Source organism: Pelodiscus sinensis, chromosome 22 (genome assembly GCF_052426305.1).
Source record: "Pelodiscus sinensis isolate ZL-2025 chromosome 22, ASM5242630v1, whole genome shotgun sequence".
Taxonomy (NCBI): domain Eukaryota; kingdom Metazoa; phylum Chordata; order Testudines; family Trionychidae; genus Pelodiscus; species Pelodiscus sinensis.
The window spans coordinates 26,417,798-26,443,453 of NC_143073.1; the positions used below are offsets into that span (position 1 = coordinate 26,417,798).

General features: G+C 64.4%; 3 protein-coding genes across 3 annotated transcripts; all 3 read left to right on the forward strand.

Moving 5' to 3' along the window:
• Window positions 1–1,532: 1,532 nt before the first annotated feature.
• LYPD3 (LY6/PLAUR domain containing 3) lies at window positions 1,533–9,079 on the forward strand. Its single transcript, XM_075908218.2, has 5 exons — window positions 1,533–1,639; window positions 4,071–4,202; window positions 5,162–5,332; window positions 5,409–5,552; window positions 7,196–9,079. The coding sequence occupies exons 1-5, from the start codon at window positions 1,573–1,575 to the stop codon at window positions 7,720–7,722; spliced, it is 1,041 nt and encodes a 346-aa protein (XP_075764333.2). The 5' UTR covers window positions 1,533–1,572; the 3' UTR covers window positions 7,723–9,079.
• Window positions 9,080–16,796: 7,717 nt separating this feature from the next.
• Window positions 16,797–21,305, forward strand: LOC106732462 (C5a anaphylatoxin chemotactic receptor 1-like). The gene is made up of 2 exons (XM_075908217.2): window positions 16,797–17,029; window positions 18,823–21,305. The coding sequence occupies exons 1-2, from the start codon at window positions 16,832–16,834 to the stop codon at window positions 19,819–19,821; spliced, it is 1,197 nt and encodes a 398-aa protein (XP_075764332.2). The 5' UTR covers window positions 16,797–16,831; the 3' UTR covers window positions 19,822–21,305.
• A 1,189-nt stretch (window positions 21,306–22,494) lies between these two features.
• Window positions 22,495–25,416, forward strand: LOC142819572 (chemerin-like receptor 1). Its single transcript, XM_075907625.2, has 2 exons — window positions 22,495–22,617; window positions 23,667–25,416. Exon 2 carries the CDS (start codon window positions 23,675–23,677, stop codon window positions 24,695–24,697), a length of 1,023 nt encoding a protein of 340 aa, XP_075763740.2. The 5' UTR covers window positions 22,495–22,617; window positions 23,667–23,674; the 3' UTR covers window positions 24,698–25,416.
• Window positions 25,417–25,656: the final 240 nt, after the last annotated feature.

Below are 25,656 nucleotides of genomic sequence, written 5' to 3' on the forward strand. Positions count from 1 at the left end.
CCACTCCCCTCAGCGCTGGGGAGAGAACCCAGGAGTCCTGGCCCCGGCCCTGCCACCCTGTAGCCGTCAGACACTCGCCCCCTCCCCCTCCCCGTGGCCAGGCCAGGCTCTGTTGCAGGACCCCCCGTTTGCTGGGGCAGAGCCGAGGCTGGGCCCCCGGTGCCAGCTCATGCCCTGGACCCGGGACTGTCAGTGCTGAGCTCAGCACCCTCGGGCAGCAATATGGGAACAGGGAGGGTGGGTGTCAGCACGTCAGCCTGCCCTGCTGCCCCATCCCGGCCCTATGGCCCCGTGTGACGGTGGGGGCGCCATGCCGCAGGGAGGGGGCAGGGATCCGGGAGGGGGCACCATGCCGTAGTGAGGGGGCAGGGATCCAGGAGGGGGCACCATGCCGTAGGGAGGGGGCAGGGATCCGGGAGGGGGCACCATGCCGTAGGGAGGGGGCAGGGATCCGGGAGGGGGCAGGGATCCAGGAGGGGGCGCCATGCCGCAGGGAGGGGGCAGGGATCCAGGAGGGGGCATCATGCCGTAGGGAGGGGGCAGGGATCCGGGAGGGGGCACCATGCCGTAGGGAGGGGGCAGGGGTCTGGGAGGGGGCACCGTAGGCAGGGGTCCGGCACGGGGTGCCACAGGGAGGGGGCAGGAGTCCGGGGGGGGCCGTGCCACAGCAAATGGAGGGGGGTCCGGCAGGCGGTACCATGCTGCAGGAAGGGGGGGCTGGGCAGGGGTCTTGGGCCCGGTGCCAGCCGCGGTGCTGTGGGGGGGGACTCGGCAGCAGGGCCGTCCTTAGGCGCAGGCGGAGCTGCATGGGCAGTGCCCTGTGGTACCCGTGCCGGCCGAGGGCAGTTCCAGCTCAAACACCCTCGTGCCCCCGCCCCCGCTCCACCCCTTGGCCAGGTGGCCCAAGCCCCCCCCCAGCTCCCACTGCCCCCCAGCTCTGGTGGCCCCAGGCCCTGGCCCCTGCTCCACCCACCAGCACCTGCAGGCCCCCATGCCCTGCTCCACCGCCCGCCCTGCACCGCTCCTTCTGCCTGTCCCCCCAGCCTCGCCCTGCACCTGCCCCCCCACAGTGTTTCTGCCCCCCTGCATGGCAGGGCTGGGGCCTGCGTAGGGACCAGCAGCGGCAGGACAACCCTGCCCGTGGGGTGCGAGTGGTGGGGCGCCCAGTCCAGACACCCTGCTGTGCGGGGTGGGGGCTCCCTGGGGGCGGCCGTGGGAAGCAGGCAGGGGGTCCCGGGGGGGGCTCCGAGGGGAGGTGGGGGGACGCTGTGCCAGGCAGTGGGGTGCCATGGGGAGCGGCTGGGGGCCTCCCCGGGCCCTGCCGCCCCCCCCCAGCGTGGAAAGCGCCCCGCCGAGGCGCCGCCCGCTCCCCCGACCGGCCGGGCCAGTTCCCGGGAAAGGCCCTGACGCGCTGGGCGGCACCGGGAATAATCACCGGCCTGCGGCCCCGCAGCAAAGCCGGGGTGGGGCGCGTGGGGGCAGGAGGAGACGCCCCACCCCCCTGCCTCCTCTTATGAGTCCTCTCGGCTCAGGGCCGGCAGACGGAGCCGCGTGGAGCCGCGAGACACAGACATGGGAGCCCCCTGCCCCCCCAGAGCCGCCCCCCTTCTCCTGCTGGCGGCCGTGCTGCTCCTGAGAGGTAGGGCGGGGGCTGGGGGGGCGGCCCTGGGTGCCCCAGACGAGGGGCGGTTGGGCCGGGGTGGACTGATGGGCCGTTTCCGTCTCGGCTGCGTCTGCAGCTCGTGTTTCCCACCCGGCTTCTTAGACAGAATGGGGCTGCTGGCCCCATGTCCAGCCCCAGGCTGGGGGGCGGGCTGGGGGGGGATGGGGCACGGGGCCTTTCCCCTCTAGGGGGTGCCAGCCCCATACCTCCCCCAGGCTGAGGGGCGGGCTGGGTGGGGATGGGACACGGGGCCTTTCCCCTCTACGGGGTGCCAGCCCCATACCTCCCTCAGGCTGGGGGGCGGGCTGGATGAGGGATGGGACACGGGGCCTTTCCCCTCTACGGGGTGCCAGCCCCATACCTCCTCCAGGCTGGGGGGCGGGCTGGATGAGGGATGGGACACGGGGCCTTTCCCCTCTACGGGGTGCCAGCCTCATACCTGCCCCAAGCTGGGGGGCAGGCTGGGTGGGGATGGGACACGGGGCCTTTCCCCTCTAGGGGGTGCCAGCCCCATACCTCCTCCAGGCTGGGGGGCGGGCTGGATGGAGGATGGGACACGGGGCCTTTCCCCTCTAGGGGGTGCCAGCCCCATACCTGCCCCAAGCTGGGGGGGCAGGCTGGGGGGGGGGATGGGACACGGGGCCTTTCCCCTCTACGGGGTGCTGGTCCCATACCTGCCCCAGAGTAGGGGGCTGGCTGGCGGAAGGGCAGGGAATGGGGTCAGGGCCTTCCCCTCTAGAGTCTCCTGTCCCTTCGCTTTGAGAGGGGACCCTAGCCCACAGCCCCCCCTTCCGCCGTGCTGGGGGCTGGATGCTGACTCAGTGCTCCCTGCTGGGACTGGGGGGAAGCTGCTAGTGCCCTGGGCCTGGGAGTGGGTGGAGATGCTGAACATGTCGGGACAGGTGGCTCCACCTGGAACGGGTCTGGGGCACCACGCCAGCTGGGAGGCTCCTCCCAGGGACGCCAGCCTCACCCTGGGGTGAGGTCACCCCATGTTGGAGCTGACGCAGCACCTGCTGGAGGAGCCAGGTAAGTTGCCACCCTGAAAGCGTAGGAAAGAAAGAGTGCAAAACAGACGTGCAAATGCAAGTTCCCAGACTAATGGTGAAAAGGGGACAGCGAAGCCTGCACGTGTCCGTGGGAACGCCTGGAGAAACCGTGCAAAGGAGAAAGTGAAGCGTGTGTGTGACTGTGGGAATGCCTGGTGAAAACCGTGCAAAGGAGAAAGTGAAGCCTGGCTTGTCTGTGGGGCCGCCTGGTGAAAACCGGCAAAGGAGAAAGTGAAGTCTGCATGTGTCCGTGAGAATGTCTGGTGAAAACCGTGCAAAGTTGAAAGTGAAGCCTGGCTTGTCTGTGGGGCTGCCTGGTGAAAACCGGCAAAGGAGAAAGTGAAGCCTGCATGTGTCCGTGAGAATGTCTGGTGAAAACCGTGCAAAGTTGAAAGTGAAGCCTGGCTTGTCTGTGGGGCCGCCTGGTGAAAACCGGCAAAGGAGAAAGTGAAGCCTGCATGTGGCCGTGAGAACATCTGGTGAAAACCAAGCAAAGGGGAAAGGAAAAAGCCGCAAATGACTTCAAATTTGCCATCAAAATAACACAGCAAGGGACCATGTGCTGTGCAAATGTACAGAGCTGAAGGGTCCAGAGAGGTGGGAAAGTGAGCACACTTCTAGTGAATTAAAACCAGTGCAACAGGGGAGAGGGAATGTGCCTTCTCCACCATTTCTATGAAGGTGCAAATGGGCATGAAACACAGGCAGACCCATGTGCACTGGTGAACGGGTGGTGTGAGGAACAATTCACAAGGAGAGGACAGGTGACAACTGACAGGGAAGTCTGTCACCCAGGAAAGGGTCCAAACTGACATGCCAAGGAAGGTGAGAAAGGTGAAAATTGGCATGTAAAATTACACGAAAAAGGCATTCAGCATTACCCGGTGCAATGTGCACGTTAGTGAGCCAAAGTGCAAGGGCCAGGTGAAAAATGAACCTGTCAAGTGTCATGGTTCCATGTAACTTGCTGTTGATTTTCCACTTTTCCTTTGTACGTTTGCAGAGTAACTTTCGCACGGCCCCAGGAAACATGGCACGTCAGCTGCCGTGCCTCCACGTGCTGTGACGTGCACCGTTACAGGGGCAAGGTGAAAATTGTGCAGGTGGAATTACGCACAGAAATGTGCAGCAAGGGGAGAGGGCCACTCTGCACTGTCAGGTGTGAATCCGTGCAAACAGGAGAGGGAGCCGTGCAAAGGGCCATGCCAAGCCGCCTGGGGAAAGGCGCCCCCCGGCCTGGGGAAAGGCGCCCCCCGGCCTGCGGAAAGGCGCCCCCGGCCTGCCTTTGTGAGATTCTCCGAGAGTTCAGGGGCCAATCCAGCTTTCATGGGATCCCTTCCCCCTTCCCTCCCACGCAGGAGCCACGGCCTTGGAGTGCCACAGCTGCGTGGAGCGCGGCGATGGGGGCTGCAGCCCAGAAAAGATGAAGACGATCTTGTGCCCAGACAACACCCATGTGTGCGCAGAAACCGTGGCAGCTGTGAAATGGAGTGAGTAGGGCAGGCTGGGAGCCAGGACACCTGGGTGCTCTCCTTGGCGCTGGGAGAGGAGTGGGGTCTAGTGGTTAGAGGGAAGGGGTCTGGGAGCCAGGACACCTGGGTTCTCCGGGAGGGGAGTGGGGTCTAGTGGTTAGAGGGAAGGGGTCTGGGAGCCACGACGCCTGGGTTCTCCGGGAGGGGGTGGGGTCTAGCGGTTAGAGGGAGGGAGCCTGGGAGCCAGGACACCTGGGTTCTCCGGGAGGGGGTGGGGTCTAGCGGTTAGAGGGAAGGGGTCTGGGAGCCAGGACGCCTGGGTTCTCTGGGAGGGGAGTGGGGTCTAGTGGTTAGAGGGAAGGGGTCTGGGAGCCACGACGCCTGGGTTCTCCGGGAGGGGGTGGGGTCTAGCGGTTAGAGGGAGGGAGCCTGGGAGCCAGGCTGCCTGGGTTCTCCGGGAGGGAGTGGGGTCTAGCGGTTAGAGGGAGGGAGCCTGGGAGCCACGATGCCTGGGTTCTCCGGGAGGGGAGTGGGTCTAGCGGTTAGAGGGAGGGAGCCTGGGAGCCACGATGCCTGGGTTCTCCGGGAGGGGAGTGGGGTCTAGTGGTTAGAGGGAGGGAGCCTGGGAGCCACGATGCCTGGGTTCTCCGGGAGGGGAGTGGGGTCTAGCGGTTAAAGGGAGGGAGCCTGGGAGCCACGATGCCTGGGTTCTCCGGGAGGGGAGTGGGGTCTAGTGGTTAGAGGGAAGGGGTCTGGGAGCCAGGACGCCTGGGTTCTCCGGGAGGGGAGTGGGGTCTAGTGGTTAGAGGGAGGGAGCCTGGGAGTCACGATGCCTGGGTTCTCCGGGAGGGAGTGGGGTCTAGCGGTTAGAGGGAGGGAGCCTGGGAGCCAGGCTGCCTGGGTTGTCTCCGGGCGGGGGGTGGCAGGGCGGGGCGGGCGCTGCTCCCGGCTCGCTCACCGTGGGGCTCTCTCCCCAGGCCACGGGCAGTTCCTGGTGGGCGAGAAGGGCTGCGGCGTGGGCCTGGCGGGCACCAACGACAAGGGCGTGGACCTGCACGGCATCATCGCCTTCTCCCAGGTGCACCAGTGCAACAGCAGCCGCTGCAACTCCCGGCTGGACATGCGGGCCATGGCGCTGCACCCCACGGGTAAGGCCCCCGGCCGTGGGGGAGGGGCCGCCCCCCCGCTCCGCCTCGCTCACGGCCCCCCCTTGTCTCTCGCCAGGTAACGAGAGCGCCCGGGTGCCCAACGGGCTGCAGTGCTACAGCTGCCACGGCAACGGGACCTGCGCCCTCAGCACGGCCACGCTGGTGCAATGCTACGACGGGTACCGGGGCTGTTTCCACGGCAACGTCACCATGCATGTCGGTGAGGCCCGGGTGGGGCATGGCCGCTGCTTAGCAACCGGGGGTGGCGGGAAGTGGGGGGACGCGGGGGGGCCCAGGGAAGCACCACAAGGGGGGCTGGCTGGGACCCCGAGTTCGCCTTCAGACCAGGGCCACAGGCCTGGCAGAGCGTTGCCAGTGGGGTGGGGGCTTCGCATCCCCCTCCCGGCAAGGCACCCCCCACGGCGTCCAGCAGCCCTGAGGGTGGGGGGTGCCCCTCTCTTCCCACAGCACAGCGCCCCCTGGGGGTCCACTGGGGCTAGCCCACACTGCCACGGGACAGCCCTGCCCTACCCCCACAGCACAGCGCCCCCTGGGGCACCCACAGCCACGGGAGAGCCCTGCCCCGCCCCCCCAGCACAGCGCCCCCTGGGGGTCCACTGGGGCTAGCCCACACTGCCACGGGACAGCCCTGCCCTGCCCCCACAGCACAGCGCCCCCTGGGGCACCCACAGCCACGGGAGAGCCCCGCCCCGCCCCCCCAGCACAGCGCCCCCTGGGGCACCCACAGCCACGGGACAGCCCCGCTCCGACCCCACAGCACAGTGCCCCCTGGGGGTCCACTGGGGCTAGCCCACACTGCCACAGGACAGCCCCGCCCTGCCCCCGCAGCACAGCGCCCCCTGGGGCACCCACAGCCACGGGAGAGCCCCGCCCCGCCCCCCCAGCACAGCGCCCCCTGGGGCACCCACAGCCACGGGAGAGCCCCGCCCCGACCCCCCAGCACAATGCCCCCTGGGGGTCCACTGGGGCTAGCCCGCACTGCCACGGGACAGCCCCGCCCTGCCCCCGCAGCACAGCGCCCCCTGGGGCACCCACAGCCATGGGAGAGCCCCGCCCCGACCCCCCAGCACAGCGCCCCCTGGGGCACCCACAGCCACGGGAGAGCCCCGCCCCGCCCCGCCCCCCCAGCACAGCGCCCCCTGGGGCACCCACAGCCACGGGACAGCCCCGCCCTGCCCCCGCAGCACAGCGCCCCCTGGGGCACCCACAGCCACGGGAGAGCCCCGCCCCGCCCCCCCAGCACAGCGCCCCCTGGGGCACCCACAGCCACGGGAGAGCCCTGCCCCGCCCCCCCAGCACAGCACCCCCTGGGGCACCCACAGCCACGGGAGAGCCCCGCCCCGCCCCCCCAGCACAGCGCCCCCTGGGGCACCCACAGCCACGGGAGAGCCCCGCCCTGACCCCACAGCACAGCGCCCCCTGGGGGTCCACTGGGGCTAGCCTACACTGCCACGAGACAGCCCCGCCCTGCCCCCGCAGCACAGCGCCCCCTGGGGCACCCACAGCCACGGGAGAGCCCCGCTCCGACCCCAGAGCACAGTGCCCCCTGGGGGTCCACTGGGGCTAGCCCACACTGCCACGGGACAGCCCCGCCCTGCCCCCGCAGCACAGCGCCCCCTGGGGCACCCACAGCCACGGGAGAGCCCCGCCCCGACCCCCCAGCACAGCGCCCCCTGGGGGTCCACTGGAGCTAGCCCGGGCTGCCACGGGTGAGCCTCCACCCTGATCCCACAGCACAGCGCCCCCTGGGGCACCCACAACCACAAGAAAGCCCCGATCCCGATCCCACAGAACTACCCAGCCCCCAACCCCCACTGACTGTGTCCCATCCTGTCTCCCCAGGTAACTTCTCGCTGAGCCGCACCATCAAGGGCTGTGTGCAGGACGAGGACTGCACCAAGGAGACACGGGGCAGCACGGCTGTTAGCCTGGGGGGCTCCTGCTGCTCCGGCAGCCTTTGCAACCGGGACCTGGCCAACAAGACCTTCTTTGCCCCCATAATCCCCCCGCTGGAGGTCATACCTGTCCACGGGGCCAACGCTACGGCCACCAACGCCACGGCCGCCACTGCCACGGTCGCCACCACCAAAGCCACCGCCAAAGCCACTGCCAAAGCCACTGTGCCTGCCACGGCCAAGGCCACCACTGCTGCCCCACTGCCGGGCCATGAGGACCACGAGGACCACGAGGCTGACGAGGACGACGAGGAGTTCAGCCGGAACGACAGCCATAGCACCGTGGAGAGCGAGCGGCGGAACAACCCGGCTGCCGAGCTGCCAGGGGGAACAAAGGGGGGCGGGAAGGGGGGCGCAGCGGGGCTGAGCGCCTCAGCCTGGCTGCTCTTGCTGGGGGTCGCCCTGTTCCTGTGAAGGGAGCGGCGGGGAGGGGAAACAGCACAAAACGCTCCCCCTTCTTTTCGCCTTCCCTTTCCCTCTGTGCCGTCCCCGCTCCGCTGGCCAGCCTCTCCCCCGGCCGTCTTCAACTCCAGCCGGGCTGCGGCCTTGGCGCGGCGGCCATCTTGCCGAGCAGCAGCTCTTGACTTCAGGCCTGGCGCTGCCGGGCAGGGCGAGGTCTACGGGTTGCACCTCCATGTGGCAGAGACCCTCCTCACGGCGCTAAGGCCCCCCCAGGGCTTCGCTCCGGCCACCTTGGTCTGGAACCAGCGTGGCTGAGGGGCCTCTGCCCTCGTGGGGTTGCCCCCCTCCATCTCCTGGGGGTCTTGACCATCAGGGAGCCCTTCTCACGGCACCCCCACAAGTCCGGGGTGGCCCTCGTGGTGGCAGGTGGCCTAGTTTGCCCTGTGCGTGGTGGCCATCTTGATTTTTTAAGCATGGGGGGAACAGCATAGAAGGGGCCATATTCCCCCTGCTCTGCAGCACAAACCCCGTGTCACAGGCCACGTGCCCAGCGCTGCGCATTCAGGCTCCTCTACCGCCTGCGTGTGGCGGCCATCTTGTCTGACCACAGCCGGGGGAGGCACGAAGGCCTCGCCCCGGCGCGTTCCCTGCCCCGCTCGGCCGCTGTCTGGCCACGCCGGCCAGAGCCTCGCGAGGGAAGGTGGCCGCCCTGGCTGCTCCCAGTCAAGTGGAGGCCTGCGCGTGGCGGCCGGGGGGCCGACATGCTGGCCTGGTCATTTTGTCTCTGGCCGACGGGACCCGTTGCCATGGCACCAAAGATAACTCAAGCATCTAATGGCTGGCTAGGCCTCAACGTCGGGACCCACAGGCGTCGGGAAGGGATGCTTAGTCTGTGCCCCTCCTGCCCCCCACACTCGGCTGCTTGTGGAAGACGGTGCAACAAGATGGCCACCGATGCGTGGGACGCCATGATGGGGCGGGTGGGCCTCGGGATGCCCTCTGCTCCGCCATCTTGCCAGCACCGATAATGAGGCCCCCCCCAGCCCTGACAGAGAAAATGGGGGGGTCAATGAGTGTCTCACAGGCCTGCTGGGGAGCTAGGGTCTGCTCCGGAGCCTGCCCCCACTTCCCCAATCAGCCCCCATTCTGCCTGGTGTCCCTGCTACCAAAGACCTCTGGCCCCGTGCAATATTCCCCTTCCTGACCCCTGTGCTGAGCACATGCCCTGGAGCCTGCGGGTGAGGATCCCAGGAGCATTTCCCAGGCAGCGCGGCTGCAGCTGCCCGTCCCAGTGTAAATAGTGTCAGAGCCTCGACGCTCACCATGGGGAAGGGCTTACAGGGTCACCAATAAACGGATTGTGGCTGTATTTAAAGGGGTCTAGCTCTGTCTCTTTGGGGGCAGATTTTTTGCCTGGATCAGTGGCTTCCTTAGCATCCCTGCCCTGCTCCAAGCAAGGGAAATGTTTCTTTGCGCTCTCCTGGGTGTAGTGGGGGATGGGGTGTAGGCCTTTCCTTTGTTGGGAGTGCCACTTCTCATCTGGGGCTCTCCCCTTCCCCGGACTGGGCCCCGAGCCCTGCTCACACAAGACACTGTGCCTACCCAGAAGCACATCCTCCACGAGCAGGGGTGATTATCCCCAACTCAATTGAATGGGAAACTGAGGCACGGAGCAGGCCTGAAGCAAGGTCCCCCAGCGAGTCAATGTCAGGGTTAGGAATTGAGCCGGGGTGTCTGGAGCCCCAACCCAGCTCCTTTGTCACAAGACATCAACGGTCCCTGGGGCTCTTCCCTTAATGCCCCCCCCCCCCGTACACTTGAACCAGGACCCAAATCCATCAGACAGGACGTTGTGGGGCAGCCTGGCGCCCAGGATGTCAGGGTTCCTACGCTAGCTCTGCAGCCAGGGTCAGCTCTAGGTTTTTTGCCGCCCCCACTTCTTTTGTCCGGGGAGGGTGCACGCACAAATGCAGCTTGTGCAGCTTCCTGGGGGTGGGGTGCGCGCTCCGGGGGGAGCCCAAACCCCGGGGCATTTTCATCTCCTAGGAGAGCGCCAGGGGCTCCCCACGTGAAGACAATGAGAGGGCAGGTTCATCCACAGCAAGTCAGTATGGGTCTGTCTACACTACCCCGCTAGTTCGAACTAGGAGGGTAATGTAGGCATACCGCACTTGCAAATGAAGCCCGGGATTTGAATTTCCCGGGCTTCATTTGCATAAGCGGGGAGCCGCCATTTTTAAAACCCCGCTCGTTCGAACCCCGTGCAGCGCGGCTACACGGGGCACGAACTAGGTAGTTCGAACTAGGCTTCCTATCCGAATTACCGTTACTCCTCATTTCAAGGGGTTTTATTACTAGAAGCCTTATAATCACTCAGACTCCAACCCCAACACACAAGCTGTCCAACTCTTGGTGTTTGTGGACAAGACTCAGCCTCACTGTACAATGAGACAGTTCAAAGGGACTAAAAGAACTTTTGTTTCAACTCCCCAGCTCAACTGTCCAGAACAAGACAGGCACCAGACAACAAAACCCCACTAGCCTAGGCCCTATTCCATGAGCGCAGCCCTGGGCTTTCTCCTTCAGGGATGGCCCAAACAGCCTCTGAAGCATGGTGGATTGATTTAAATAGCTTTGATTTAAATCGGCAAGCAGAAAACCTTGGTTTAAAGGAGCAAGTAATCATTTAAATGACACTTTTAAAATATTGTCCTAAAGGATGGTTGAGTCTTATTGATCAGCAACCATTAAAACATGTTGCTTTACAACTAAATATAACCTTTATGCCAAATTTGGTGCTTCTATTTACTAACCAGGAGAATACACTCAGTACAGCTACCGACTAAATAAATGCCCAAATAATTGTGTAACTTACAGGTAATCAGGTTCTTAATTTTTACATTTTAATTCTATTACAAAATGGTATATAAGTGGAACACTTAAGAGACAGGTTTTACCCCATTTATTATTTGCTAAGTGGTGGCTCCTTTTTTTAAAACATATGATGTGCATCTACTTCTGTCTGAACAGAAATTCAATTTAAAATAAACAAAACCAGTATTTAATTTTTGTATGAAATAAAACTACCTTAAATGTGAAGGACACATAACAAAAAAGTATCCAAACACATTTTGCAGCTAAAATTCATTGATTAAACAAAGGAAATATCCATGGTGAATTTACCAGATGGATTCTACTCATCATGTTCTTCAAGATGTTAGAACGCTCTCATAACCAGTTTTTTACTGAGAGAAGAAGAAAAGTTTTTCTGCTTCGTCAACTCTCGGTTTTGCAACGGTGAATAAAATTGAGCTAGCTGAATGAACCAAAGCGATAAAAACATTCTCTCTTCACCTGCAGAAGCAGCTACTGCTGATGTAAACACCAGTTCCGGGTGCTTACACAGCAACTTACACCAGTGAACTGGTAGAATTTCTTTAAAAGGTGGCAGGACGCATGTTTATTTAATTTTTCATAAGTTATTTAACTAGATGATGATACATTTAGGCCATAACCCTTTGTACTTTCATTGTAAAGGTCTATCATTTCAAACAAAGACTGTTTCAATGGGATCGCAGTTCCTGTTGGAATGAAGCTCTCCTGCCCCAGACAGAAAGGGACTTGGGGACACGGGCGCTGGGACACCAGAGTTCCCCTTCCTCAGACAAAGGGGGAGGGGGAATCACCTGGGTCCCAGGCAGGGGTGAGGTCGTCAGGACACAGCACAACGGGGCTGGGTTCCTGGGCAGGTGTGTGGGGGGGGGAGGGTTCAGGGCCCCAAGAGTGGGATGGGGGGGGGAGTTTAGAGGGCCAGACAGGAGACGGGGATCCAGGTGGGCGGCAGGGTGGGGTTGGGGAGAGGAGACAGGGTCCCAGCAGGGTTGCAGTGGGTCAGGAGGTGGGGTGTGGGGTTGCTGGGCAGAGGTCAAGGTGGGGGAGGAGAAGAGGGGGCGAGTGAGGGGGGTTGTGGGACAGTGGGCAGGGGTACACAGGCTGGGGAGGGACAGCCGGGCAAGGGGGTTTCACAGGCAGGGGTGCTGCGGGGGAAAGAACACAGGCGAGGGGGTGGCCAGCTGCAGGGGTACACAGGCGGGGGGAGCCCACGGGCAGGAGGCAGGGGAGGGGGAGTTGCCGGGGGCACACGGGCGGGAGGGGGCCGCACTCACTCGAAGGCGAAGAAGAGGCCGCCAGGCTCAGCTTCACCAGCAGCAGCCTCGGCCGCCCCGCGCCCCCCTCCAGGATGTGCCCCAGCAGGGGCCGTGTCTTGGGGCTGCCCACGCAGAGCTTCCAGCGCAGGCGCCGAGCAACCGGGCACGGGGATCCCACCTCGGGGCGGCCTCCGCGGGGCTCCCCGCCTGCTCCTCCTGTGGGCCAGAATGCCGCCCCTGAAAACGTGCCGCCCCAAGCATGTTGCTTCCTTTGCTGGTGCCTAGAGCCGGCCCTGCCTGCAGCACCTCAGGCAAGGGCCACGTGCTGATGCCACTCCTTTGGGGGTACGCGGGAGGGGGGCTGCAAGGCAGGGTTAACACCAGCAGGAGAGCCACTGGCAAAGCCAGGCCGGGCAGCCGCCCTGACGTTCAGGCCCCTGGCTTGTCCCATGCCGGGGGGGACCCTTGCCGCCCTGCCTGCACATCCGGCACAAGCACTGGCAGGACTGCGAGGTGGGAGTGCCGCAAGCACCGTCCCGCTGATGAAATCAGAGGCACAACATGCGCCAGCCCCTCCGACTGCGAGCAGGTGTGGGTACCGCAGCGCCCAGATGCCCCAGCCCCGGCCTCAGAAAGGAAGCTGCCACTATCAGGAGGATCAGGTGCCTCGGCTCAGTATCTCCCGATCACTGTCAGTTCCTGAGAAACCAGAGAGCTTCTGCTCTGCTCATACTAGACAAGGAGGGAGAGAAAACTCACAGGCCCCCCCAAGGCCGCGTGGTGCGGCGGAGTCTGCACGGCCCCAGGCTGCAGGAGCACAGGGCGCCGGCCCGGCCCGCTCAGTGTGTCGGGGTGTGGGGACGTGGAGGCGTTAATAGGGGCCCAGGAAGGCAGTGCACTTGCAGGCTAATGTCACCTTGGCCCGGGGGTTCACAAGTAACCCTTGGAACAGTGCATCGGGCATACGATTTTCGGTTGGAAAAAGGCCTTGAAGCGTGGTGGTGGGAAACACACCCTGTCTGCAGGAGAAGAAGGAAACGGAGAGACATCACCTCGTTACTGTAACGATTGAACACTGGGATCATTCCCCCGCGATCCTTCACGGGAAGAAGAAACCCAGCCTGCCGATAGAACAAAAGTACAGGCGAGCATTGGGGTAGCTACAGGCAAATAAAGGAACCAGCAAGACTCTGTAAAAGAAAGGAGCATTGTAAGATCTCCTGCGCCACTCCCCCTACCCCCTAGAAAAATGCTCTTTTTGGCTTTCGGAACATCAGACAGAGCTGGTACCGGCTGAAGAGCAGCTGAAAAGATCCCGGGTCTATGGTGGGGACAAGGACTGAGGCTTGTGCTCGCCGTGTGGGCTCTGTCTCGGTGCAGCATGGTTGTGTGTTGTGTGAAAGAAGAGGGGATGTTGCCTGCGGCGGCCCGGAACGAACGCGCATCGGCCCAGTATTGACCAACGCCAGTCTTGCACAAGGGGCATCAGGTGGGAATTTCGCCCTCTCCCTGCCCCCGCTGGATTCCCCTGACCGCCACAGGCACGGTGCCCCTGCTATCGGCCACGCTGTGCCGCTCCTGTTTGGAATAAAGGGAGATGGGTTCGAATTCAACCCCCTTCTCTCCAGGCCAAACTGTCAGTTCCACACCTAGTTCCAAGGGCCCACCTCCCGCTGAGGCCTGCGGTCCTTAATGCCCGGGGTCTGCAAACCGCCTGCCACCCTGGGCCCCCGACTGGCATCTTGGTAACACACTTGCTCTCTGCTCCCAGCTTGCCAAAGCAGGAGGAAAGATGCTGGGGGGCCATGAAGAATTCGGGTGACAGGAGCCCCCGGAGGGGCACGATCCTGCCGGCCATGCCTGGGAGGGACGGGGCTCCCTGCAAGAAGCTGATTCCTCTGCTCGAATCCAATGCCTGGAACATGCTCTGGGGCTATTGGGTGGGGGGGGGGTGCTGCAGGGACCGGCCCTTAGCACCACCGATCATTTCTTGGGGGAGGTGGGTTAACCCTGCGAAACATCCCCGAGGCCCCCGTGGCCGACCTGGTAACTAGTGCAAAGACCAGGCTTTGGAGGGGAGCCTGCGACCAAGCACTGAAAGGACACTGGGCCACCTGGCACACAACCCTGGGGCACGCGCGCTACCCGCTGTATCCTCCCCATCACGGGCATCGCCAAGGGGACTGGACCTCTGCCCCCCTGCCCCCCCACGGTCTGGGTCTGGGGGTGGGCTATCCGGGCAGGGCCTGCAATACCTGGGCAGGAGGCCACAAGAACCACCGCCCCTACCGGTGCCCCTCAGCACTGGGTGGCCGGGGGGAGGGATCAGCCCGTGGCCAGGCTCTGGAGGGGGGAAGATGCTGGGAGCGGGCGGGGTTTGCTTTGGGTAATTTCTCCCTGCAACTAGGACGCTCCACTTACCAGCCATGCAACAGCGTAACTGGCCCGGCCACCCCATGGGGCTCACTGGACAAGGCGGTACCTGTGCCTACTGGACACACTGGGACACACCGGGGAAGGCAGCTCAGGCTGAGCACCACGCGCGGAGCCTGCAAGCCCAGGCCGTCCAAGGACTGATGCATCCAACGGGTGGCTGACCTGCCTGCAGCTTGGGCGTGGGCTGATGTAGCCTGTGCCCTCCGGACAGGCCTGGCAGAGGCACAGTCACGCCGCAGTCGGACTGTCCATGCTGGGGGGACCTTGCTCCTGCTGAGTGCATCGTTCATTCTACTGGGGGCAGGTTTAAAGCCATCCTCTGTCCTGGCCACCCCATGCTTGTAAGCCAGTAACCCGCCCGGGTGAGACCTGCCTAGCCTGCCTCCCCGCAGCACGACTGGTGGAACAAGACACCGGGCAATTGGTGCCAGGGCCTTCTGGCAGGTGGTGTATCAACAAGAGGGCTCCGCCCAGCTCCGCCAAGCCTGTCACTCCCGCCCGGCAGCCCCCTGGTCCACTCGCACGCCCAGCTCCGCTGCGCCCCCCACTCCTGATCACCAGCTCCCTGCTACCCAAGACCTGGGCTCCCCCTCAGCACACAGCTTCCAAGTCTATCGGCCCAGATTCAATGCTGTTACAGCCCATTGACCCAGCTGGGATCTGCCCCATTGACTCCAGTGGAGCTACGGCCCATTGACCCAGCTGGGATCTGGCCCACTGACTCCAGTGGAGGTACGGCCCATTGACCCAGATGGGATCTGGCCGATTTGGGTCAATGGGCCGTAGCTCCATTGGAGTCACTGGGATCTGGCCCACTGACTCCAGTGGATCTATGGCCCATTGACACAACTGGGATCTGGCCCATTGACTCCAGTGGAGCTACGGCCCATTGATGCAGCTAGGATCTGGCCCATTGACTCCAGTGGAGCTACGGCCCATTGACCCAGCTGGGATCTGGCCCATTGACTCCACTGGAGCTATGGCCCATTGACCTCAGCAGGGACATGCCCCATTGACTCAAGTGGAGCTACGGCCCATTGACCCAGCTGGAATCTGGCCCATTGACTCCAGTGGAGCTACGGCCCATTGCCACAACTGGGATCTGGTCCATTGACTCCAATGGAGCTACGGCCCATTGACCCAGCTGGGACCTGGCCCATTGACTCCAGTGGAGCTACGGCCCATTGACCCAGCTGGGATCTGGCCCATTGACTCCAATGGAGCTACGGCCCATTGACCCAGCTGGGATCTGGCCCATTGACTCCAATGGAGCTACGGCCCATTGACCCAACTGGGATCTGGCCCACTGAATCCAGTGGATCTATGACCCCTTGACCTTAGCAAGGATCAAGCCTCCTGCTTTGGGCTGACTGGTGCCCTCCACTCTCTGCCCGCGCTGAGCTGACACATCCTGGGCCTGATTCAGTTCCCCATCAGCACCTGCCCAGGGCCCCCCCCCTCCCGCTGTCCCCCATCTCGAGATGTGGGAGTGCGCCCCTGGCCGCCCTGCAGCAGGGGACCTCCTGAACAACAGGAAACGAGGTGTCGAAAGCAAAACCCCAAATGCAACCATGGCCAGATAGCGATCTCCTTGCACACGCTCTGCTGCAGAGCTGCCACCACCTGGCCTCCTGCAGCGCCCGAGGGGTTAATGGCTGCTGCTCCAAGGCCGGCGCCCATCCCGGCCCATCACTGTTACCGGCAGGAGTAGATGGCAGCTGGAGCGGGACACCGGTGCTGAGCTGCAAGGGGGCTGGGAAATGCAGCTAGTGACCTAGTGAGTAAGGACAGTGCAGCCAGGACTCTGCCCCCAGCTCGTGGGTGACCCTGGCCAAGTCTCTTCTCCTTTTGCTGCCTCAGTTTCCCCTTCCGGCCTTTGCCTACTTAGCCTGGGTGCTGCTCAGAGAGGGCCTGTCTGTGCAGCGCCTGTCGGGACCGCCAGCTGACCCCTGCTCATCCACATGGGGAAACCCAGGCCCGGGGGCGGCGTTAGCTGGGCCAGTTTGCCCCAGGGAATCGGTGGCAGGGCCAGAAGAGACGCCAGGACGCGGCATCACCTGGGAACCCAGGCAAGGGCCCAGCCGTCGCTGTCAGGGGGCACTTGAATCGCTCTCGGGCCCCTGCTCGGAACTGGGGCTGCCCTGAGGCTTGCAGGCCCCAGAGCCAGCTGCCCAGGTATATCCCCTCTGCGGAGCGGCTCCCTTCGCTGGCAGCGCTAGTGTAGCTGTTATCCACCCGGTGCAGTATATCCAAGAGGGGCACGTCGCCTTCCCTCTCCCCCAGCATCCTGGGTGCTCGTCCGTCAGAGACCATCGTCCCTGTAGGGGGTGTAGGAGACCCAGACCCCCGGCCCCCTCTGTGAGCTCACCCTGCCCCCTTCAGGAAACGCCGGCCCAAGGCTGCCCCGTTGGTCCTGCTGTGGGCGGGGAGTAGGGCCAGGTGGTCTCCCGAGGTCTCTCCCAGCCCTTATCTCTGGCTCTGTGCTGAACCCGCCCCTCCCCCGGCACCTGAGGCCTCCGCCTGCCAGGGCGGGGATCATGCCCCCCCACTCCCCCGCGAGAAGGGGGACATCTAATCGCTTCCTGCCAGCGCCCTGGCTAACCCGACTTCCTACTTTCCGCGCAGCCTGCAGAGCCCCAGCCTTGCAGACGGCTCGCGGAGCAAGCCCTGGTCTCTCTCTGCCCACAGCTCCCTGGCCCATGGCGTCGCCCTCCCCCAACCAGACCAGCATGCAGGTAAGGCCACACCTTGATTTGACAGCTTGCGGGGAGCCGGCCCGCGAAGACACAGGGAGCGCCCGGCTGCCCGGCAGAACAGAGTCCTGCATGGGACCCAGGAGTCCTGGCTCCTAGACCCGCTCCACGCACTCTCTAACTAGTAGGCTCCACTACCCCCCGGTGTCCGGGAGAGAACCCAGCAGTCCTGGCTCACAGCTCTCCCTGCTCCAGCCCACCAGACCTCACCCCCCTGCCAGAGCTGCGGAGAGAGCCCAGGCGCTCTGTGTCCAGCATCCCCCACCCTAACCACTAGACCCCACTGCGCTTCCCCAACCAGAGCGGAAACCTGGAGTCCTGGCTCGCAGCCCTCTCCTCTACCCCACGAGATCCCCACTTCCTTCCTCAAGCTGGGGTGAACCAGGAGCCCTGGCTCCCACTAACCACTAGACACCTCTGCCCTGCAAGAGCTGGAGAACCCAGGAGCCCTGGCTCCCAGCCCCATTTCCCTTAACCCTGGGGTGGGGGAGTGAGTAAGGGGCAGCCCACACGCCTGGGCCCCTGCACTGGGCACGCCCAGGAGGCTCAGGCCCCCAGCCAGGGCGTTGGAGCACACCGGGAGCCCCTGCAGAGACCGGCTCGCGCCCGGCGCTAGGTGCGTCCGGAAGGGAACATCAGTCCCGAGGGGCTGGGGGCAGGGATGCTGGTGGCGTGGGCAGAGGGCGGGTGCTTGAACCCAGCTGCACAGCCCCGCCCGCAGGAGGACCCGGGCGTGCAGCGGGGGCTCTCCCCTGGGGGCCAGGACGGCAGGCGCCGGTTGGCGGAGCTATTGCTGCCCCGGGCTCTGGAGCACGGCGAGAATCGTCCCTCTGGGCACGGCCGGGGCCCCGGGGCTGGGGCGTGCGCCGAGCCACAGCAGAGCCCGGAGCCCAGTTGCGGTGCGAAGCCCCGACACAGAGCGAGACGCCAGGCGCTCCCGCCGCTCAGCTCGGGGCCGGGATCCCCTGTCCCGGGGAGCCGAGATTGGCCCGGGCTGGTCAGTTTGGACCAAGGGAAGGGAGGGAACAACCACTGGGGCTGGGTGGGGCAAGAGGAGAAAGTGAGGAAGCAGGACTCTGCCTGGCTCCAGGAGGGGTGGGGTCTGGTGGGTCCACGGCACAGTCTGACTGGGGGGGGCTGGGGTCTCATGGGTGAGACCAGGACGGGCGTGAGGGCAGGAGCTAGCACTCCCGGTTCCCTCCCCAGCTCTGCCTCTGATTTACTGGATGACCTCGGGAAAGCCTTCAGCCTCTAGTACAAGAGGGGGTGGATGCTACGGAGCCAGGGCAGGGAGCAGGGAGCCCCGTGGCTGCGGCAGGTGGCACAGAGGGGCACCGCACCCAGGCGAGCACAAGGGGAGCGCCGGGGAACAGAAACCAGCTCAGATAAGAGGAAACAAGCTTCCTCCTGCCATGAGGACGTGCGGGCTTCAGGGTCAGGACTGGGACAGCAGAGGCTGTGGGTCAGGGTTGGGGGCTCTGGCAGAGCTAGGAGCGTGGGGGGCTGGGACAGCAGAGGCTGTGGGTCAGGATTGAGGGGCGCTGGCAGAGCTGGGAGGGGCTGGGGCTGGGACAGCAGAGGCTGTGGGTCAGGGTTGGGGGCTCTGGCAGAGCTGGGGGACATGGAGGGGTGGGTTGGGGGCTCTGGCAAAGCTGGGGTCGCGGGGGGTTGGGATTGGAGTGCACTGGCTGAGCTGGGGGGCAGATAACACAGGCTGCGTGTTGGGAGTGAGGTGCCGGGCCAGACAGCACGCTAACGCAGTCACCTCTCCCCAGGTGTCCGGCAACACCACCTCACCCAGAAACCAGTCAGCCGGCTCCGACGCCCTCAATCAGGTCTCGGTGGCCATCTTTGTGATCTCCTTCCTGCTGGGCCTGGTGGGCAACAGCATGGTGGTCTGGGTCACCTGCTTCCGCATGCACCGGACGGTCAACACGGTCTGGTTCCTGAGCCTGGCGCTGGCCAACCTGCTCTACTCCCTGCTGCTGCCCTTCTACGCCGCCCAGACTGTCGCCGGGGGGTACTGGGTCTTTGGCAATTTCCTGTGCAAAGTCATCAGCTCGCTCCTCTTCCTCAGCATGTTCGCCAGCGCCTTCCAGCTCACCCTCATCTCGGCCGACCGCTGCCTGCTGGTGACCCGGCCCGTCTGGGCCCAGCGGGTCCGCACGCCCTGCCTGGCCTGGGGGGCGGCTGCTGGGGCCTGGCTGCTGGCCGGGGCCTTCTCCGCCCCCTACCTGTTCTTCCGGTTTGTGAAGGAAACAAAGGAGGGCGGCGCCCGCTGCATCAATGACTTCGGGAGCAAGGAGGTGAAGGAGAGGCGGAAGCAGGCGCTGATCTCGGTGCGGTTCGTGATCGGTTTCCTGGTGCCGCTGCTGGTCATCTTGGCCTGCCACGCGGTGGTGGCGCTGCGGGCCAGGCACCGGGGCCGCCGCTCCAGCCGCACGGCCAAGGTGGTGGCCGCCGTGGTGCTGAGTTTCTTCCTCTGCTGGCTGCCTTACCACGTCTTCAACTTCCTGCAAGGCTGGAAGGACAAGCCGGAGGTGGTGAAGATGGGCTCCTCCCTGGCCTTCAGCCTCACCTGCCTGGGCTGCTTCCTCAACCCCCTGCTCTACACCTTCCTGGGCCGCCGCTTCCAGGAGGGGCTGCGGGCCAGCAGCCGCAGCCACAGCCGCTGGCTGGAGGCCGCCCTGGGCGAGGAGTCCCTGGGCTCCAACAGCGGGCGCCGGCGCAAACAGTCCACCCTCTCCTCCGAGGCGCGCATGGTGCCGCCGTGAGGGGGCGGCGGGAGGGGCCCCCCGGGGCAGGGCCCCATGGGGTGGAGGCACAGTTGTCCAATGGCACAGAGCAGGGCATGCTGGGAGCTGTCATCTCCATGGACCACAGCAGAGCAGTGCATGCTGGGAGCTGTCATCATCTCCATGGACCACAGCAGAGCAGTGCATGCTGGGAGCTATCATCATCTCCATGGACCACACCAGAGCAGTGCATGCTGGGAGCTGTCATCTCCATGGACCGCACCAGAGCAGTGCATGCTGGGAGCTGTCATCTCCATGGACCACAGCAGAGCAGTGCATGCTGGGAGCTGTCATCTCCATGGACCGCACCAGAGCAGTGCATGCTGGGAGCTGTCATCATCTCCATGGACCACACCAGAGCAGTGCATGCTGGGAGCTGTCATCTCCATGGACCACAGCAGAGCAGTGCATGCTGGGAGCTGTCATCTCCATGGACCACAGCAGAGCAGTGCATGCTGGGAGCTGTCATCTCCATGGACCGCACCAGAGCAGTGCATGGTGGGAGCTGTCATCTCCATGGACCGCACCAGAGCAGTGCATGCTGGGAGCTGTCATCATCTCCATGGACCGCACCAGAGCAGTGCATGCTGGGAGCTGTCATCTCCATGGACCACAGCAGAGCAGTGCATGCTGGGAGCTATCATCATCTCCATGGACCACAGCAGAGCAGTGCATGCTGGGAGCTGTCATCTCCATGGACCACAGCAGAGCAGTGCATGCTGGGAGCTGTCATCATCTCCATGGACCACAGCAGAGCAGTGCATGCTGGGAGCTTATGGGTCACCTCACAGAAGAGCATGCTGGGAGTCTTGCACTCCTTGGCCTCATGGGAGCAATAACAGGCCCCTCCCCTTTCTGGCGCTGCAGGAACTCAGTGGGATTCACTGGCTGCCACCCCACAGAGGCGGCCATGGGGGTTGCCATGGTTACCACCACCTGGGAGCCTGATTTTCAGACATCAGACCAAGGGGCGGGGGTGGAGTGATTCCTGCAGCCAGGTTCGGATATTTGTGTCACACTGAGAACAGCATATCCTTCCACCAATTAACATAGTCCCTGGAAAAACACAGGACTCTGGAAAGCCAGCCCTTGCTATACAGAAGCCAACTACTGTGTATCCTTGCACCACAAAAGTAGTCCCTCAAAAAATAGGGTTCAAGCCTGGGTCCTTTTTATACTGGAGCCAGATCTACTTTCAATATGCAGTGTGTCCTTCCGCCAAAAAAATAGTCCCTAAAAAAAAAGAAAGAGAAAAGCTGAACACCGGGCCCTTTCCGTACAGAAGTCTCGTGCTGTGCCTGCATATTGTGTGTGTGTCCTTCCGCCAAACAATAAAGGGTAAAATAGCCCCTTAAAAATCGTGTGTGTATCCTTCCGCCGCCTCAGAAATAATCCTTCCCCAAACGCGTTAAATGAAGTTGCCAAAATGGCTTGGGCTCCTCTGACCGAGCAAGGGCCGCCGGGTCGGTGTTAGCACTGGGGGGGGGGGGGGGGGGGGGGCTGCATGCCCCGCCCCTGGGCGGAGTCACTTACAGGGCGGGGCTTCGAAAGTCCCGCCCATTGGCTACACTGTGTCTGGTAATGGGCAGGTTTGGGACTCTGCAAGACCAGTGGCCATCTTGGGTGTTTGTTATGGGGCAAAGACTCATCCACGGCTGCAGCAGTGCATGCTGGGAATTCTTTATCTCACACACACACCCCTTTCATGACCCTCCTTGGCCAGCAGTGCATGCTGGGAACTCTCCCCTCCTCGGCCAGGCCACAGCAGTGCATGTTGGGAACTCTCCCCTCCTCGGCCAGGCCACAGCAGTGCATGCTGGGAACTCTCCCTTCCTCAGCCAGGCCGCAGCAGTGCATGCTGGGAACTCTCCCCTCCTCGGCCAGGCCGCAGCAGTGCATGCTGGGAACTCTCCCCTCCACGGCCAGGCCGCAGCAGTGCATGCTGGGAACTCTCCCCTCCACAGCCAGGCCGCAGCAGTGCATGCTGGCAGGCCGCAGCAGTGCATGCCGGGAACTCTCCCCTCCTCGGCCAGGCCGCAGCAGTGCATGCCGGGAACTCTCCCCTCCTCGGCCAGGCCGCAGCAGTGCATGCCGGGAACTCTCCCCTCCACGGCCAGGCCGCAGCAGTGCATGCCGGGAACTCTCCCCTCCTCGGCCAGGCCGCAGCAGTGCATGCCGGGAACTCTCCCCTCCTCGGCCAGGCCGCAGCAGTGCATGCCGGGAACTCTCCCCTCCTCGGCCAGGCCGCAGCAGTGCATGCCGGGAACTCTCCCCTCCTCGGCCAGGCCGCAGCAGTGCATGCCGGGAACTCTCCCCTCCTCGGCCAGGCCGCAGCAGTGCATGCCGGGAACTCTCCCCTCCTTGGCCAGGCCGCAGCAGTGCATGCCGGGAACTCTCCCCTCCTTGGCCAGGCCGCAGCAGTGCATGCTGGGAACTCTCCCCTTCCCCAATTGCTCACACCTGGCTCCAAAACGAGTCCTGCCCTGTGTCTGCACCTGCCCCTCCCAGACACCTGGATCCTCCACTGTCTGTCTGCCCCGCCCCAGCCCCACAGCTCCCTCCTGCTGTCACCCCTTCTGCCCCACACGCCGGCAGCCACAGGCAGTTCGCCCCTCGCCCCCGTCCCAGTTCTCCTTTTAGGCGCCTCGCCTGCGCCGCTCAGCCCGTGTGACGGGGCCAGACGGGGGGAGGGTGGTCAGGCAGCTGCTGAGTTCCTGGAAACTAGCCTCAGGGCCAGAGAGACGCAGACAGGAGGAGCTGGTGCTGCCTCCCCAGGTAACGGGGCGGGAGCCCCCGCCTGGCCCACGGGGTCCCTGCCAGGGCTGGGCTGGGCACTCGGGCAGGGGCCGGAAGGCAGGCTGCCATGGCCTGTCTGTGGCCGGGGGGTGCACGCAGGGCGTGCGGGTTGTGACCGTGGGTGATCGAGCGCGCAGGTTCTCTGTGCACACACGTTGTGTCAGTCGTGAGCCTGTGTGGTTCTAACCCCTAGCTCCTTGCGTCTCTGCCCGGCCAGGGCAGACCCAGCCAGGCCAGGGGCAGGAGGCGGGAGGGGGCCCCCCAATTCCCTGCCCCCCCCCGCAGACGGATGGGTGGTGCGGGTGCAGGGAAGCTGTAGCTCTCGTAGGCGGTTCTGGGGTGTCCGAGGATGCCACGTGGGAGCTGGTGATGGGGGCCTGGGGGGCTCTAGTTTGTCTGGGCCGGGAGTCGGGCTCTGATCGCTTGTGGGGGGCAGTGAATGAGTCTGGGCCATGCCCCTGCTCTTGGTAAGTGGGAGAGCTTGGTCCCCCCCCACCTACTCCCCCCTTCTCCCGGCGCCAGAGAGAACCCAGGTGTCCTGGTTCCCAGCCCCCACGGCTCTAACTCACTAGCCCCCCCCGGACCCCGAGTGGGGGAGAGGACCCAGACGTCCGGCAAGGACGACTTCCCCTTTCGCTGGCTGAGACACACCAGCGGAAGTGGGGAGGGGGGAAGGGTGATAAAAGCAGCGGGGGCAAGCGGCCAGGACCCATAGCCAGCAGCCAGACAGCCCCCAGGACCATTGCCCCCGACCCCCAATTGCCCCACAGCACATGAGGCCCTGGGCTGGGAGCCATGGGGGGGGTCCAGGGCTCGGCCCCGCAGCCGAGGGGGCAGGGCAAGCGGGGCTGTCTGAAGGGAAGAGCTGGGTGCAGCCTGGCCGGCCCCACCCCAGCAGGACTCACTCCAAACTCTTCCCAGCCAAGGGGCTGGCTCCCTCGGGGGCAGGGGCCTGTCCCTTCTGGGGGGCGCTGGCTCCCATTGGGCCCTGGGAACAGGCCTCCTCTCACGCTCGCTGTCTCCCTCAGGCCCCGCCATGGAGGCCAACGCCTCGGCTCTCTGGCCGACCGGCCCCGGCCCTGCCCCCACCTCGGCCCCGCCGGATCCCAGCTCCGTCGTGGACCTCGTCAAGGTCATCTCCAACGCCGTGATCCTGGGGGGCGGCTCGCTGGGCAACGGGCTGGTGATCTGGCTCACGGCCCGCCAGGCGGCCCGCTCCGTCAACTGCGTCTGGTTCCTCAACCTGGCGGTGGCCGATTTCCTCTTCTCGGTCAGCCGGGCCGTGCCCCTGGTGAGACACGCCCTCTACCACGGCCACTGGCCCTTCAGCACCTTCCTGTGCCGGGCCAACAGCTTCGCCAAGTACCTCAACATGTTCTGCAGCGTCTTCCTCTTGGCGGCCATCAGCCTGGACCGCCTGGCGGCCGTGGCCTTCCCCGTGTGGTCCAAGAACCGCCGGGGGCCCCGCCTGGCCTGGGCAGCCGCTGCTGCGGCATGGGGGGCAGCCACGGTGGCCAGCCTGCCCTTCTACCTCTACCGCAGTCTGGCCGGCTCCAAGTGCTCCATGACGGCCAAGGGGGCGACCAAGGTGATTCTCTATCTCCTCCGGCTGCTTTGTGGTTTCCTGGCCCCCTTCGCCATCATCGCGAGCTGTTACGGGGCCCTGGCGGTGGTGCTGAGGCGGCGTCAGGTCAACCTCCACTCCAGGAAGCCCCTCAAGGTCATGGTGGCCATTGTGGTGACCTTCTTCCTCTGCTGGGCCCCCTACCACCTCTTCCTCCTCCTCAAACTGGCCAACGTCAAGGGCCGGGCCATGGCGGTAGGGCTGCCGCTCACCTCCACCCTGGCCTACCTCAACAGCTGCGCCAACCCCGTCCTCTACTTCTTCATGGGGCTGGACTTCCGCCGGGTGCTGGGCCGCACCACGCTGACCAGGGCCTTCCGCCGGGCCCTGCTGGATGACATGGCCTCCTCGGCCAGGGCCCACGGCCGCAAGCAGGGGGCAACCTCCTCTGCGGACGGGATGGCCCAGAGCTCAGAGGTCCCTGACCTGGCTTGAGGAGACCCCAAGGGAACAGAGCCTGGGGCAGGGACTGAGCACGGAGGGCAGCAGCAGGTAGAACATCCCACAGACAGATGCCAACGGAGCCCCCCGTTATCCCACCGCACCCACCAATTGGATTCTTCGTGTACAAGACCCGGAGACCTGCCAGTATCTCCAGGGCAGGGACGGCGTGAAAGAGGGCGACACGCAGCCCTACAGTACATGGAGCCCTTTCTGCCCACACGACCCCCCCACTCCCAGCCTTTGTCCATCCCACTACCCCCACCAACGTGTGTGCAGCTGTCCTGGAACCAGACTCCTCCATCCATTCCCAAAGAACCAGGAGCGAGAGCTCAAAGCCAGTCCCTCCCACCCCCAACACGCACCCCCAGCCACCCCCAGTGCACACAGGCCCCCCCGGCCACGAGGTATCCCACCAGCCCGTCTGCTTTCCTGCCCAACCGCCACACGTTGGTGACTCTGCAGAGCAGACAACCCCAACCACAGCTCCCCTTCCCACGCAGCGATCCACCCTGCGTCTGACCCCCCCCCCCGCCCGGGGCTGATTCTCTGAGGGCCCAGCCCCACTACATCCCCCACGGTGGGGAGACCCACCAAGCTCTGCCCTGTTGGAGAGGGGCCCCCCGTCCCACCAGGAGGTCCCGGTGGCAGCTTGGCCGGAGAGCCCACAGACTCATGCCATGGACAGTCCTATTAAACTAACTTCTCCTGGAGCGACTCCGGCGTGTTCGCTGCACGCGAGCCCAGCCCTGCCCCAGGGAGGGAGTTCCCCACGGCGTGAGCCTGGCTCAACTGGAGACAAAGGGCTGCTTGTGCTGGGTGCTGTGTGCGCAAAGTCCTGGCCACCGCACAGGCGAGGTTGTGGTTGGGCGGGGGCGGAGGAGAGGGGGAGCCAGGACTCCTGGGTTCCATACCCGGCTCTAGCAGGGGAGCAGGGCGGGGTGGGAACTGGG